Source organism: Biomphalaria glabrata, chromosome 16, assembly GCF_947242115.1.
Source record: "Biomphalaria glabrata chromosome 16, xgBioGlab47.1, whole genome shotgun sequence".
Lineage (NCBI taxonomy): Eukaryota > Metazoa > Mollusca > Gastropoda > Planorbidae > Biomphalaria > Biomphalaria glabrata.
The window spans coordinates 4262193-4279004 of record NC_074726.1 but is presented as its reverse complement, the minus strand read 5'-3'; the positions used below and the strand labels follow the sequence as shown (position 1 = coordinate 4279004).

At 33.9% G+C, this 16812-nt stretch overlaps 1 protein-coding gene across 3 annotated transcripts in view; it reads right to left on the bottom strand.

Annotated features, from left to right (window-relative positions):
• LOC106068190 (innexin unc-9-like) overlaps positions 1-16607 on the bottom strand; it is a 64654-nt gene extending 48047 nt beyond the window's left edge. The window contains exons 1-2 of one of the 3 annotated variants that reach the window (XM_056013634.1): positions 16466-16607; positions 12685-12741 (exon numbers count right to left, since the gene is read on the bottom strand). In XM_056013634.1, coding sequence (XP_055869609.1) covers positions 12685-12741; positions 16466-16602 — 194 coding nt within the window. In that variant the 5' untranslated portion in view covers positions 16603-16607. Of the gene's footprint in view, positions 1-4529; positions 4749-11848; positions 12661-12684; positions 12742-16465 lie in introns of those variants that run through there. The other 2 variants (XM_056013635.1, XM_013227502.2) reach the window with 2 other exon arrangements.
• Between the last annotated feature and the right edge of the window lie 205 nt (positions 16608-16812).

Genomic DNA, 16812 nt, shown 5'->3' with positions numbered 1-16812 from the left:
TAGTATTTACGTTTAGATTACGAATAGATTCAGACAACAACATCAGGCGGACAGTTCATTAAAAGCCTATTTTGTGTTATCGTTTGCTGGTAATTAATGAAAGCCCAAACGTCCTTTGGTCCATCAGAGTTATCTAGATGTAAGTTGTTTTTGTAGTTTCAAAACAATTGTTCTGCAACAAACAGTTTTATTAATTTTTTCTTTCTCTTTTCACATATAATGTAGTAGTAAAAAGTTTCCACCACTTTCCCCCTATTTTGTGTGTGTGTGTGTGACCTAGCCAGGTTGAAACAGCACACATCCACATATATTTATATTTCATCCCAGCCAGGGGCGAACCACATGTGGTAGTAATAGAAAGTATTGCGACCGGAAAGGAAGGGAGGGGGGAAGGGGCAACAAGTGGAACGGGAAGACATGAAAAACAATCCACGTTGAAGAAGGGTGGTGGTGGTGGGGGTGATAGTTAGGCGGGAGTGCGACTCTTGGGCGTGTCTACGTGCAGACAAAGGGGTGAATGGACGCGCCCCGACACTTTGCACAGCTAGAGAAACTAGCCACGGTCAAGGTTAGAAAGTCACGTGCTAAAACAAAAAAAACGGAGCGCGACTAGAAAACTATAGTGGAGAGAAAAATGACTATACCAATGTTGTCTCGGATGAAACACTACAGTCTAACTGTGTGTGTGTGTGTGTGTGTGTGTGTCAATGTGAAATAACGATGATGGTGGTGGTGCTGGTGGTGGCGACGGGGGCCAAGAGGAAATGATAAGATGAGGATGTAGGTACATACAGGAAACCAAGAACCTACTGAGCAGGACATTAGAGTTAAGCCATTTGGCGCAAATCTATGAACCAACCCAAGGTGACTAGTTCCCTTACATCCGAGATGTACCTACAAACAACACTTTCTCAAACACAACTTTGAATAGGAAAACATCGACCAAAAGTATCGAAAGTAGGTGAACAAGTCAAGGGAGCTCATCAATATCAGACGATACAAATAAAAATGTCGGACAAATCATACATTTGAGTAAAAAAAATAAAACGGGTAAGATGATGCAGCAAAGAACATAACAAAAGAACACCCGTATGCCTGTTTTTAAAATAGCGTCCCAAATTTATTTTATTTTATTAGTGTTACGGAGTGTTTGAGCGTGTTTCTAAGGTATACACAAGAAGAGTACATCGACATTTTTTTGGTCTATGTAGGTTGAAGAGTTTCTGATGAAACAATGAGGAGGTCTGTCGTCATTCATTTTAATTCTGGAAGAAAGACGTTAGGCGTACAAGACGTGTATTTTTAATGACCTTAACCTTGTTTAAATAATCATCTCACTTGTATCCCTACATACGGCCTACTTTCAAGTGGAAGTCGTGTCTATTTGTAAATAAAAGTTATATTTTAAGTTGTTTTTTTTTTTAAGTCTGTTCAATTTTCATTTAAGAACTTCATGTGCTAAATGTTTGGACCTACAATCCCAACGACCGAGTATCAACAGTTATCTAAAACTCACACATACGCACACAATGTTCATATATACTTGAAGCCCGTAGGTTAAAAGCTTTCTAACAAAGAAAAATGATCTGTCTGGCAGCACAGAAGACAGGTGTTTGATTTTAAAAGTAATAGACTGACTCCTAAAATTAGAAATATCTTTTTTTTTTTTTTCAAGTTTCATTATTAGATCTAGCTTGTATAGCTATCGTATTTATCGGTATTACGAAACCAAAGACGATCTAGCTCTACTTAGTATAAATAGAAATGTCGCCGTGTTGCAGGATCTACGACGTGATGTCTCACTTCAGCTCGGACTGTAAGCTTACCATACAGGGTAAACAAAAAAAGCCCATCCCATTCTGTTCATCGCTCACTAAAATAACTAGATATGATTGGCAACAAGGAGAACTACAGATCTTTTTTTAGATCTACCATTGACTAGAATCTATGACCAAAAATAAAAAATAGTCAACCAAGTAATTTCTTTTTCAGGGCGTTGGGAGGCTGGGGGGGGGGGGGGCGTTCTATTAGGGATAACATTGTGACACACTGGACATACAGTGCTTACACGAAGATATTGTCTCGCCTGACAATTAATAGAATAGTACCATTTGATAATAGCTTAAAAAAAAATCAATTAAAACTTTAACAATGCTACGGGCTCAGGATTGGAAGAAAATTGGTAATATAATCTGAATACAGTCCTTAGTACTGTTGTATTATTTTTTTATCAAGCGCTGTTTTATTTAGATATGTTAAAGGTAATCGAATCATGCTACAGTTAATGAAATCTGATAATCAGCATCTTTTTATTCATCATTTGGAGGTCTGACCCAACCTGTGCAATATTTTACAACATGTATAAGTAGTCTATTGCAACAATTATTTTATGGTTAAAAACATAACAATTGTGTAATAAGCAGTACCGGTATAGATCTTACAAAAAATAAGTGGAAAAAATCACACTGTTGCTCATCTTGGCCAAGATATATATGCATGAACTTGTATAGTACAAATACAAGAGCTGGGGTACATTAATTTAAGATATTATAATATGCCCTGATGACTGAGTGTTAACAAATGTAGCTACCAAATGAAAGGTATAAAGTTTGAAGAGTTGTGAGTAATGAGAATATTATCTAATTTTGAATGATTAATAATAATAATAATAATAATCTTTATTATCCGTAAGGAAATCAAGTATTAAGTGTGCTACCCAGGGGACATTTTCATCAAGTATATTATAAAAGGAAAAACCTGAGGCTGTCAAAACAGAGCTAAAACTTTTGGTCTTGAAAGAAAATGTATATAACCTAATTATCAGATGATTCCAAATTACTGTCAAACAGAGCTACAACTTTTGGTCTTGAAAGAAAATCTTTATAATCTAATTATCAAATGATTCCAAATTACAACAAGCAAATAAATGTGGGTATTCACAACTATAGCAAGATTTACTCAAGTCAAAGATGTGGCAAGGGGGGGGGGGGCTGCAGGAGTCAAGGAAGTCAGTTCAAGTTTTTTGCTAAACAGCACAGAACATGAATAGCTAGTAGTAGAAGTTGAATGCAGGTAACAAGGTATATATATATACTTATCACAAATGTTATAAGACCACCATGTTAAAACATATATATTTGTATATAACACAGATCCAAAGTCTTATCTTTAGTTTAGCAATCCAGAATATGAATACAGAATAGGGTGAATAGGCTATATATAGTCTTTTAATATAGAGTTAGGATTACTATTTATAATGACCAAACTATGACCCATGATGCTACCTGCTACACAGGCCAGCCCCTTGAAACTTTAGCCACCAGTGCAAGAAATTGGAATATTATTGAAAACAACTAAATATATAATTAATACAGAGTCACATAAAAAGAAATCTTAATCAGATATGACACGGGCCATGGCACCACATGGAAATATAACTTAAATAACTAGATCTAATTATAAAATGGCAGAATTTAAGTGATTGATTAACATGAATGACTAGATTGACCTAGGAACACACATTGGACATAATCATCTTCTTCTTGTAACATCTGTATTGTATAAGATATATTAGATATAATCTACAATACTAGATATAGAATAATAGATCTATATAATAGATCCACTCTAGATTTCAATTAGTCAAAAGTCTAGATAAATCTTGATCTATAGGGTATAGTACCAGTATAGCTATAGTGACTATATAGATCTAGTTAAATCTAGTAAAATCTTGCTATTAGAGTTTATGTAATAGACTCATAATTGTCATAATCTATATCTGTAATCTATATTCTAGTAACACAAAAGTCTTGAAAAGTCAAATATTGAAATAGATCTAGACATGACTGACATGTTGTGACAACTTTTAGGAGACAGTAAACATCATAAGTCATAAGTATTAGTATTACTATGAATACACTGTAATACTCCCGATTGCCATTTGTATTAGAAGTTCAATGACAAAGATTTAATTTCTAGATTGGACCTAGTGGCTAGAGTATGACCTAGAGTCTAGACTCTACTCTCTAGTCTAGATTGATTGATAATAGAATTATATATAGATTTCTAGATCTAGACTCTAGAATATGTTTGTCACTAGATCTATAGTATTCTATAGACTATACTATAGAACTATAGACCTAGGACCTACTAGATCTAGATCTAGATCTAAAATAATCTATATCTATCATGTAGAATTAGATCTAGAACTAGAATCTAGACTCTATATCTACATTGCATCAAATATTAATAGAAGTCAAATCTAGAATAATCTCAAGATCTAGTCTCAAGTCTAGCTAGATTGACCAGGTCTAGATCTCAAGACTCAAGAGATTCTAGATCTAGATTAGATTATAATTCAATTCATTAAAATTTCAAAAAATGAGTAAGTCACAGACAGTAAGTTGAGTAAATCACTAAGTGTAAGGGAGTAAAGTAACTTTAAGTAAACAGTAAGTGATTATTATTATAGTAAATTATACTAAGTCACAGTAAGTGTGCTATGAATATGAAGTTTTAAGAATACTTACATTTTTGGGGCCTCTAACTTTAGTTGTTTAAATTAACTCTTTAGTCCAAAAATAGTACAAAATAATCAAAGAATTCAAAACTTCACAAACTTTTCCGCTATTCTCCCTAGCAAAAATCGTCACAGCGAGGACCCCAGAACTTTGTTTACTAAGGCTACACACAGCCACTGTAGACCCACTCTTTTTTAGGCCAACAGGCGTGAGAAAAATGACAACACACAAGCAAAGTACGACAACTCAAATGTACAATCTGTGTGTAGTTCATGTTTACCTCCCTTGCATACCACTCTGTAACATACGGATTATAATTCAGCACTAGATCTACGTAAATGAAAAAATATATTATGCTCCCTAAATCATTAATTCCACTTTAAAAAAAACTCATTAACTAGATCTAGTATTAGCAATTTTAGGTATTTATTTTTGTTTATCGTCGCCCTTATTTAAAGTATTATACAAATACAACTCCGGCATCGACAAGGGCGGTTGAAAAACTGTTTCATCTTTAATAATTATGGAGGGTGTATAAATTCTATATGCTGTTTAATATAAATTAGAATAAAAATTTTAAATTTTGCTTTAAAACAGAAGTGTTGCTATAAGTTCTATATTTGTATTTATAAACAAGTGAGGGCAAATAGAATTCTATGTGTTGGGTGGTACAAATGTTGAGTTCTTGGATACTTCAACTGCGCGTGCACTTTGGTCGACATTTCATTAACTGGCATTCGTGTGGGAGGGACTGATGTCCAATTTCTACTTCTGTCTATAAGACACATTTTAAAAAAAATGAAACGCAGAATATAAACTTTTTATCTTTGAATGGTGGAGAGTGCCGGAGTTTAGTAAGGGAGAGGTCCTGGGCTGGGATGGACTGGGTGTCAAAATCGCCCCTGGCATCAGATATGTGGCCCAAAAATCGCTTGCCATATGATGAACACCCATTCGTACCTGTCCTTATAAATATGCTAAGCTTGATAATATGCATCGGAAACTTAATATATGCACGAGCAAGTTTCCGTGACGTATTGCATTTGCATATTTGTTGGTAAGTAATATAACATAAAAAAAAATAAAAAGCGTCGATATCTACTACAATCTGTCCCAAATGAGCAATACAGGTATAATCTTTCACCTAAGGACCGGACACAACAGAATGAGACAGCATATGTTCCGAACAGAATGAGACAGCATATGTTCCCAACAGAATGAGACAGCATATGTTCCGAACAGAATGAGACAGCATATGTTCCCAACAGAATGAGACAGCATATGTTCCGAACAGAATGAGACAGCATATGTTCCGAACAGAATGAGACAGCATATGTTCCCAACAGAATGAGACAGCATATGTTCCGAACAGAATGAGACAGCATATGTTCCCAACAGAATGAGACAGCATATGTTCCGAACAGAATGAGACAGCATATGTTCCGAACAGAATGAGACAGCATATGTTCCCAACAGAATCAGACAGCATATGTTCCCAACAGAATGAGACAGCATATGTTCCCAACAGAATGAGACAGCATATGTTCCCAACATAATGAGACAGCATATGTTCCCAACATAATGAGACAGCATATGTTCCCAACAGAATGAGACGGCATATGTTCCCAACAGAATGAGACAGCATATGTTCCGGCAGCTAAAAATGTGGACTATCAAAACTTGCCCTTGTGGAGCAAGGACATCTCTGTTTGTAGTGTATATATATCAAGGTATGTTTGTGTTTCTAGCTAATCACTTTTTTTTGTCTAAGTTGTCTGCTATTTCCAAATTAATTTTTTTTCCACTTGGGTGTGACCCGGTGCGGACCGCACCCCTCGCACCTGCCTAGTGACGCCACTGATTAAAGTATATTATAATTAACTTTATTTTTTTAGTAGGCCTACACATGTCCAAAAAGCAAAGTGTTGAAAATTGGGGCGCAAAGGTTGTCTTTCTTTTATGGACAAAATGTCGGCTGTAAACGTTTGTGTGAGCTATCAGAGGTTCCCCCTTTTAGGAACCCAGCTTACTAAGGGGATGTGATAAAAAAAATTATCTAGCGAAAAACCAAAGGTACTAGTTTGAGACACACTGTTCAACTGCTTCCAATGTTTTTCACACTTCAGATTCAGTCCGTCCATCTCTTCTCATAATTAATTTTTTTTTATCCTGCGATTTCTTACTAGGAAAAATGGTGCAATCTAAAACCAAAGAGAGTTTTTGAAGCACAGAAACACTGAAAAAAAGCTTGACCAATAAATGACTAAAAAAGGGGGGGGGCGGCGAAAATTTTTTGGTCTAGATTCTAAAATATTTTAGATGAATAAGGTTAGCAAAATGTTCAACGGTTTCCGTAATGTGTTAAGTCTTTAAAGTCTAAGTTGATGTTTCTTATTTAATAAACTTACATTTTGATATACGTAACAACCATGGATAAATGACACAATCAATCACATTTGAAAAAGAACAGATACTGTTTTTTTACATTTTCGTAAAAATATTGAGAAACGTTTAGAGACAGATTTTGGGAAGGGGTGACACCCTGAATTTACCGCACCGGGTGACATCGACCCTTGTGACGCCACTGCATTTAATTCTATGACCTTGTACAGGTAAGGGCACAAGGGAACAGATTAATGCAGTTGTGGAAAAAAAAAGGATGTCTATAAATTTGTTAGAAGCAAAAATTGTTAAAATGACATGGAAAGAAAGAAGGAAATAGTCTGAGATGATAATAAAATACTATCATAAATCTAACTTCAGTTTCGAATTTCTATTTTTGGATTACAGTGTACTTTATAGTTCATCCGTTAACGCCGAGACATTTATTTTTTATGGTGTCAGACTCTATGCACTTCACATTAACATTTTTCACATATAATGTATTCACTTAGAGGAACTATTTTTTAAAGCGTATTAGTTATTAAGATGTGTTATTTAACCATGACTGAATACGTTACACAGAACTATTTCTTAATATAATCATATTTTACTGAGCTATTCAATGGGTAATAGAGGTGTTACTATACAAATGTTGTATAGTTTTATAATAACATTTAGTCAGCAGGTACATCATAGAGATATGGACGGAGCTTGCCACCTCGTGGTCTCGGCCTCCGGCCTTCGAATAGTTGGAGGAAATGAAGACGAGGGCTCAATGAGCCGTATTTTATAAAAACGGATGTGATTAAATGATCATCTAGTTGATGGGGGCCTTGTGACAGGGAGGTCGGTAAAGGCCTTCCCAGGGTCAAAGGGTCATAAAAGGGGAATGCTTCGACCTTTTAAGAACACTGCGGCGAAAAAAAAAAGTGAAGCGAAAATAATTCATAAAACACTACTAAATCAATTTTAAAAAATACAAAATCCCAACCTTATAAAATACTCAGAAAGATACAAAGAGAATTACACCTGTAGAGTATATACTAGGTACTGTAGGCTCTATTCATCCATAGTAGGCCTACTTGGTAATGAAGACATTGCCATTATTTAATGCTAGGCCGAACTCGCCAAAGTCCTTGTTCTTCCTAGATGCCAATAGAGCGTGGAAAGGGTTGTTGGAATCAGCCAGGAAAAATAATGACTTAGCAATATTAAAGCAACGTGCAATGGGTGATTCAAAAAGTGCAATAAATGATTACATTATTATTATTATAGCTTTTATACAGTGCTACTTTCATGCTTATAGCATGCTCAGAGCGCTTTTTGGTCCAATCTCATTTGTGGACCTAGGGGGGGGGGGGGTATCTAGGAGTTGGTTTTCCGTGCTGCCTTTAGGCGCTCAGTAAACACAACTCTGCCCGAGTCGGGTGTCGAACCTCGAGCCCCCTTCTAGGTAGCCAAGCCAAGTTTAAGTGCACTTGGCCTCTCGACCACGCTTCCCTACATTACATAATAAAATGAATGATTTGAAAGTACGTAAGTTGAAGACCTAGATGTATAAATGAGTGATTCAAAAGTGCAATGAGCTTGGCTTGCATATGGGATGAGAGATATGCCTTTATCTTTGTGTCTTTCTGAGTATTTTATTAAATTTTGTGTTTGTATTTGAAGATTATGGTTTAGAGTTTTATGTATAATTGCTAATATACTTTTGAGTCTTCTCTCCTGAAAGCTTTCTAAATTTAATGATTTTACTAAAGGTGTTACTCTAGTCAAATGTGAATATTCGTTGGTTAAGAATCTCATAGCTCTATTTTGTGTCTGCTCCAGTTTCTTAATACTTTCTTGAGTTAAGGGGTCCCAAACAGAGGATGCAAATTCTATTATTGGCCTAACCAAGGTTAAATAACATTTTAGTTTTATGTTCTTATTTAATATATAAAAATTTCTTTCAATAAACCATATTTTTTTTTGATAGTTTCATCAATATGTGGATTCCATGACAGTTTCTCATTATTATAACATTTATTATAACACCTAGGTATTTTGTTTTTTTAGTCAGTGTTACTAGTTTACCATGAATAGGATAAAGTGGATTTTTTTTTTGTTACTCTTAATAACTGAAATTTTTTTATGGGTGGAAAGACATGCTCCAATTTGAGTCCCATTTCTGTAATTCATCTAATTCTCTTTGTAAAATTTCTGTATCTTGTGTTTTTTTTATAGCTCTATATATTATGCAATCGTCTGCAAATAATCTGTCTAAACTAATGCAATTTGGTAAGGGTATTATGTTTGTCTAAGTGGTTTATAATGTTCCTACATATTATGTGTTCTATGATTTTAATTGTGATGCTGGTAAGTGATACTGGTCTGTAGTTTCCTGGGTCAGGAAAATTAAATTAGCTTCTTTCCAGTCCATTGGTACTCTGCCCTGGTTAAGAGATGCCTGAAAAAGTATTTTAAACACTGCTGCTAGCTGATTGCTTAGTTCTTTGAGTAATCTAGCTGGAATACCATCAGATCCAGATGTTTTATTCGGTTTGATGTTGGCTAATAGTTTTTGAATTCCCTTTTCTTGTACTTCTATATCTCTTATGTTGTCTACTTGGTTGGCTAATGTCTTTTTCTGATAAGAATGTTTTTTGAAAGTTTAATGCAGCTTGGTGTAGTTGTGTTAGGTTGCATTTGTTCCAGAGTAAGATTTTTCTTTTGGTTTTGTATTGGCTACTGCTTTTATCTGTGTATTTTAAGGATATCATGGTCTGGTAGACCAGGGATAATATCATAATCTACTACTAATCCAGGTCTGTTCGTTAAGAAGAGATCTAATGTGTTATTTAATCTAGTTGTTTTTAAATAATTTAATTCATGATACGGTTGTGTAAAGTTTCCATCAAAGCTCATATATATCCTTAATTTTTGGTGTTTATCTATGGTTAGTGCCTGCAGACTCATAACACATGAACAAAAGTCACCTATTATCCAAAAAAACTGCATTTTTCTTTTGATTGCATAGTTCTTGCATATTGTATTTAATTTAGCTTTCTCAATATATGATCGCTTTCTTTAAATGTATACAAAATGTTCACTCAGGGCTCAAGTCCTTCAAGGGGACCAATTCAACTTATTCTACCAGATCTGTCAAGTACGATTTGTTTCCCTTTTTTTTTCAAGATATCAAAATAAAATAATTAATTACCAATAGTTTTTTTTTTTAAATTAAATTGATTCTTGTTTTAACAGGGAAAAGAAATAATTGTTGGAAATTTCAGCTTGATCTGAGATCGGGTGAGGAGGAAATAACGTGTACAAACATTTTACCAGACAGACAGACAGAGTGAGTTAATATAAGCTTTGTAAAACAAACAAAAAACAAAAATCGAACCCCTAATGGAAGGCTACCATTCTCCGCAGAGATTCTAACTGAAAACGAAAGTTAGAGCGCTAAACGTTTGAGATCTCTAGTTCAGTGACATTATATCTAGCAAGCGCGTGTTTCTGATGTAACCACGCGGAAAGAAGGCTTTGTTTCTGTATGCTGAAGAGTTTCTGATGAAACCACGACGTGGTCTTGCGTAGTTCGAGTTAATAAATACTGGTGTAAAAGTTGAAAAGTTGGAAGACTAGAAATAGACGTGAGACAGAAAAGACGTGTATTTATTTTTTACAAAGGTTATATCAACTCACTCTGTCTTTCTTGTAACAAATGTGTACACCTTATTTCTTCAACACCTATTTTCGGATAAAATTGAAACTTTGCACAAATATTCAGTGGTATAGACAAGACATGAATTATTGTAAAAAAAAATTAACCAATTAGTCAATTAACTACTGGCAGGGCAGGTCCTACGGATTGCGGTGCCCTATGCGAAACGGATTGCGCGAAACGGATTGCGCGGGACCTCGTCTGGGTAGGGATAAGGATAATAAGTGAAAATTAAGATTTTTTGTTAGAAAATAAATTCGTCTTTGCATTTTTTTCGTACTTTACTAAGTGCAAAATCACGATCAAATTAACTTTACGAGCCATCTACAATAGAAGGTAGATTTCCAACATAAATCCGATAAACATTCAGATCTGCCTTTTAGATTAACTATCGACTAGCAAAATATCGCTTTTGATTTTGTTTAAGAGATCGAGATAGATTTAGATCTATATTTAAATGCCATTGACTATTACAGTAAATTAAGAATTATAACTTACTGTTTTGGTTAAAATTCGCCCTATTATTTTTATTAAATGAAAGATGACAAATAACGTTTTTTTTTATCGCGATAGGATTGACGTTTTCCAAATTGAATGACACCCGAAATTACATTTTTTTTCTATTTTTCAGAACTTTTTTTAAAGTTTTCAGGATAATTTTAATAATTTCAGGAGATTTTCATGACTTTTTTTGTATACTTTGCAATTTCATGAAATTTCCAGGATCTCCTGGAAAATCAGAAGACTGCGGAAACCTTGTTATAAGTTAAATGGTTTAATTTTAAATTTACAATTAGAGTTAGCGCGAGGCCTATGAAAGTGCGGGGCCCACTGCGGCCGCATAGGTTGCAGTGCCCTAAGACCGGCCCTGACTACTGGTTATTATTTTTATATAATACCGAAAAGGGAAATAAGAGCCTCCGATCGGGCCCTAACACAGGACTCAAAACATTTTTTTTAGAGAAGAAATAGGGAAACGTGTCCTCAATGTTGTTGGAGTGCACTAGATTTTTTAAAAATAAATTGCGTAATTTTAGTTTTTTTCGCTGTTTATTTTTTTTAAATATTTCATTTGGGGACACCAAATTCACTTCGCCTCGGGCTCGAATAATTCTAAGGCGGGCCCTGAATCAGCATGCGAGCGAACAAGAACTTAGAAATATTCAAACCAATAGGCTTACAGTTGTTGTAGGTCTAGATACTTAGAGTTGAATGTCAAATCTTAACGTCTACTTACTTTGCCTCTACTGTGGACATTCTGACAAGACGTCTCAAGTTATCCAAACTGACAAGACGTCACAAGTTATCCAACTGACAAGACGTCTCAAGTTATCCAAACTGACAAGACGTCTCAAGTTATCCAACTGACAAGACGTCCCAAGTTATCCAAACTGACAAGACGTCCCAAGTTATCCAACTGACAAGACGTCCCAAGTTATCCAACTGACAAGACGTCCCAAGTTATCCAACTGACAAGACGTCTCAAGTTATCCAAAGGGACAAAACGTCCCAAGTTATCCAACTGACAAGACGTCTCAAGTTATCCAAACTGACAAAACGTCCCAAGTTATCCAAACTGACAAGACGTCCCAAGTTATCCAACTGACAAGACGTCCCAAGTTATCCAACTGACAAGACGTCCCAAGTTATCCAACTGACAAGACGTCTCAAGTTATCCAAACTGACAAAACGGTCAAGTTATCCAACTGACAAGACGTCCCAAGTTATCCAAACTGATATTTCACAATTTCACATTTAAACTTAAATATCTTTGAAAAAAACAAACACTTCACTTCCAGTATTTGTATCCATCACAAGATCCATCAGTATTAATCCCTAACATATTCGACTGCGCTGCTTTCGATAAATAAATTATCCACACAATGAGAAATTAATCTAGTCAGCAATACTGATATCAGAAAGGGAGTGTTGTTTTTTTTTGTCAAACGCTTTTATAGCATTTACTAATCCACATTTTTCCTTAAAAAAAGCTAATCTATTAATCTATATTTAGATCATATATCATATTTTTTTTTCTTGGTAATAGACAATATCTCGAATTTCCCATAATACCTTTTCTTTCTGGCTAGTGGAGCTATTCTTGGATTTCTTGAACCTGGTGACGTAGTCCTGTACAATAAAATATAAAAAAGAGAAAGTTAGGTTTCCTCCCATTGTTAGTAATGTTATCTGTAATTCACATAATTCTCTTTGTAAAATTTGCATATCATTTGTGTCGTTTTATTTATTGTTCTATATATTATGTAAATTGTTGAAATGGTACATTCGAGCTAATGCAAATTAGGTTGGCCGTTTATGTCAAAGCCAGTGCTTTTCAAACCCTGTTATACATTCCACGTGGTGAAGTGATGTTTTTTTTACTTTCCATGAATCGATGGATGAACTTTACGTTCCCCCCCCCCTCTTTTTTATCTGACAAGAATCAATAAAATAAAAATTAATTAACTATTGGAATTAATTATTATGCCTGGTATCATGAGCAAGGGAAAGAAATCGTACTTGACAGATGTGGTGGTATAAGATGAATTAGTCCCCTTGAGGGCTCCTGAGCCCTGAGTGAACTTTTTTTCATGAACTTAAAAAAAAAAGATCATTCACCAAGATAATTCCTTCTTCCCTCCCCCTTCCACAACTGGTCCAGATAAGATCAAAGCGAACTGACAAAGCTAAAAGCTAAACACAAACAATTGGTAAAAATATTTCTAATGGTACAAATTTATTATGTCTAGTTTTAATATTCTTATAGTACAAAAAAAGTGATACTAAATAGAAGCTTTGTTTTTTAAAAACAGTATTTTTAAAAAGTTTGTCTTGTTTTTATATTATCAATTATTTACAATGAAAACAATTTTATAATAAATAATTCCTTAATATTTAAATTTTAAGAGCTCAACATTACTTTAAAGTCTTCGTTAAAATGATTATAATTGCTTTTTCCTCAGAAGAATATAGTTCAACACAAACATTTCGTTGACGGTGATTCTTCAGTTAAACTGGTCATCACCGAGTGGTAGATGTAAGCTTATGCCATTTTAAAAAATCTCTTAAAGAAAAATACCGCTGAAGGAACGTATAACATTTTGTTAATACGAAGGAAAGAAAAGAGAGTAATACAAACAGAAACAGCAACAGGAGAAAAGAGAGTAATAAAAACAGAAACAGCAACAGAAGAAAAGAGAGTAATAAAAACAGAAACAGCAACAGAAGAAAAGAGAGTAATAAAAACAGAAACAGCAAGAAAAGAAAAGAGAGTAATAAAAACAGAAACAGCAACAGAAAAAAAGAGAGTAATAAAAATAGAAACAGCAACAGAAGAAAAGAGAGTAATAAAAACAGAAACAGCAACAGAAGAAAAGAGAGTAATAAAAAAAAACAGCAACAGAAGAAAAGAGAGTACTAAAAAACAGAAACAGCAACAGAAGAAAAGAGAGTAATAAAAAAAAACAGCAACAGAAGAAAAGAGAGTAATAAAAAAAAACAGCAACAGAAGAAAAGATAGTAATAAAAACAGAAACAGCAACAGGAGAAAAGAGAGTAATAAAAACAGAAACAGCAAGAAAAGAAAAGAGAGTAATAAAAACAGAAACAGCAACAGGAGAAAAGAGAGTAATAAAAACAGAAACAGCAACAGGAGAAAAGAGAGTAATGAAAACAGAAACAGCAACAGGAGAAAAGAGAGTAATAAAAACAGAAACAGCAACAGAAGAAAAGAGAGTAATAAAAACAGAAACAGTAAAAGAAGAAAAGAGAGTAATAAAAACAGAAACAGCAACAGAAGAAAAGAGAGTAATAAAAACAGAAACAGCAAGAAAAGAAAAGAGAGTACTAAAAACAGAAACAGCAACAGAAGAAAAGAGAGTAATAAAAACAGAAACAGCAACAGGAGAAAAGAGAGTAATAAAAACAGAAACAGCAAAAGAAGAAACGAGAGTAATACAAACAGAAACAGCAACAGGAGAAAAGAGAGTAATAAAAACAAAAACAGCAAGAGAACAAAAGAGAGTAATAAAAACAGAAACAGCAAAAGAAGAAACGAGAGTAATACAAACAGAAACAGCAACAGGAGAAAAGAGAGTAATAAAAACAGAAACAGCAAAAAAAGAAACGAGAGTAATACAAACAGAAACAGCAACAGGAGAAAAGAGAGTAATAAAAACAAAAACAGCAAGAGAACAAAAGAGAGTAATAAAAACAGAAACAGCAAAAGAAGAAACGAGAGTAATACAAACAGAAACAGCAACAGGAGAAAAGAGAGTAATAAAAATAAAAACAGCAAGAGAACAAAAGAGAGTAATAAAAACAGAAACAGCAAAAGAAGAAACGAGAGTAATAAAAACAGAAACAGCAAAAGAAGAAACGAGAGTAATAAAAACAGAAACAGCAACAGGAGAAAAGAGAGTAATAAAAACAGAAACAGCAACAGAAGAAAAGAGAGTAATAAAAACAGAAACAGTAAAAGAAGAAAAGAGAGTAATAAAAACAGAAACAGCAACAGAAGAAAAGAGAGTAATAAAAACAGAAACAGCAACAGAAGAAAAGAGAGTAATAAAAACAGAAACAGCAACAGGAGAAAAGAGAGTAATAAAAACAGAAACAGCAAAAGAAGAAACGAGAGTAATACAAACAGAAACAGCAACAGGAGAAAAGAGAGTAATAAAAACAAAAACAGCAAGAGAACAAAAGAGAGTAATAAAAACAGAAAAAACAAAAGAAGAAACGAGAGTAATACAAACAGAAACAGCAACAGGAGAAAAGAGAGTAATAAAAACAGAAACAGCAAAAAAAGAAACGAGAGTAATACAAACAGAAACAGCAACAGGAGAAAAGAGAGTAATAAAAACAAAAACAGCAAGAGAACAAAAGAGAGTAATAAAAACAGAAACAGCAAAAGAAGAAACGAGAGTAATACAAACAGAAACAGCAACAGGAGAAAAGAGAGTAATAAAAATAAAAACAGCAAGAGAACAAAAGAGAGTAATAAAAACAGAAACAGCAAAAGAAGAAACGAGAGTAATAAAAACAGAAACAGCAAAAGAAGAAACGAGAGTAATAAAAACAGAAACAGCAACAGGAGAAAAGAGAGTAATAAAAACAGAAACAGCAACAGGAGAAAAGAGAGTAATAAAACAGAAACAGCAACAAAAGAAACGAGAGTAATAAAAACAGAAACAGTAAGAGAAGAAACGAGAGTAATAAAAACAGAAACAGCAAGAGAAGAAAAGAGAGTAATAAAACAGAAACAGCAACAAAAGAAACGAGAGTAATAAAAACAGAAACAGTAAGAGAAGAAACGAGAGTAATAAAAACAGAAACAGCAAGAGAAGAAAAGAGAGTAATAAAAATAGAAACAGCAAGAGAAGAAACGAGAGTAATAAAAACAGAAACAGCAAGAGAAGAAACGAGAGTAATAAAAACAGAAACAGCAAGAGAAGAAACGAGAGTAATAAAAACAGAAACAGCAAGAGAAGAAACGAGAGTAATAAAAACAGAAACAGCAAGAGAAGAAAAGAGAGTAATAAAAACAGAAACAGCAAGAGAAGAAACGAGAGTAATAAAAACAGAAACAGCAAGAGAAGAATAGAGAGTAATAAAAACAGAACCAGCAATAGGAGAAAAGAGAGTAATAAAAACAGAAACAGCAACAGGAGAAAATAGAGTAATAAAAACAGAAACAGCAAGAGAAGAAAAGAGAGTATTAAAAACGGAAACAGCAACAGACGAAACGAGAGTAATAAAAAACAGCATAGGAAAAATAAAGAAGCACGAAATAGTTAAACTTTTATGAACAGTGACTAAAACAATTAACACAGGCTCAATCTCAACCAGTACGAACCTCTGCTGTACCAGCGCAACTATATTGAACATTTGATCACATGATTTCAATTTCCTATATTTCGCTTGCAAATTCATAGAGACTGGAGCGTGGGTGGAAACAAATTTCATGATTTTCCTAGAAATTTCATATTTCATGTATCACTTTGGGAAAAGAATAAGGCTATTAGCTAATTGGCCACAATTAATTTTTTTTTTGAAATATTATCTTCCAAAAATAAATTGATTCTTGAAAATCTTTATCTTGAATAGACACGTCAGCGGGTTTTTTTCCGCATGTGGACTTTATTCATTAACGTGTTTAATGACGTTGATATATATATATTTCGATGTTTAGTTACTAGATCT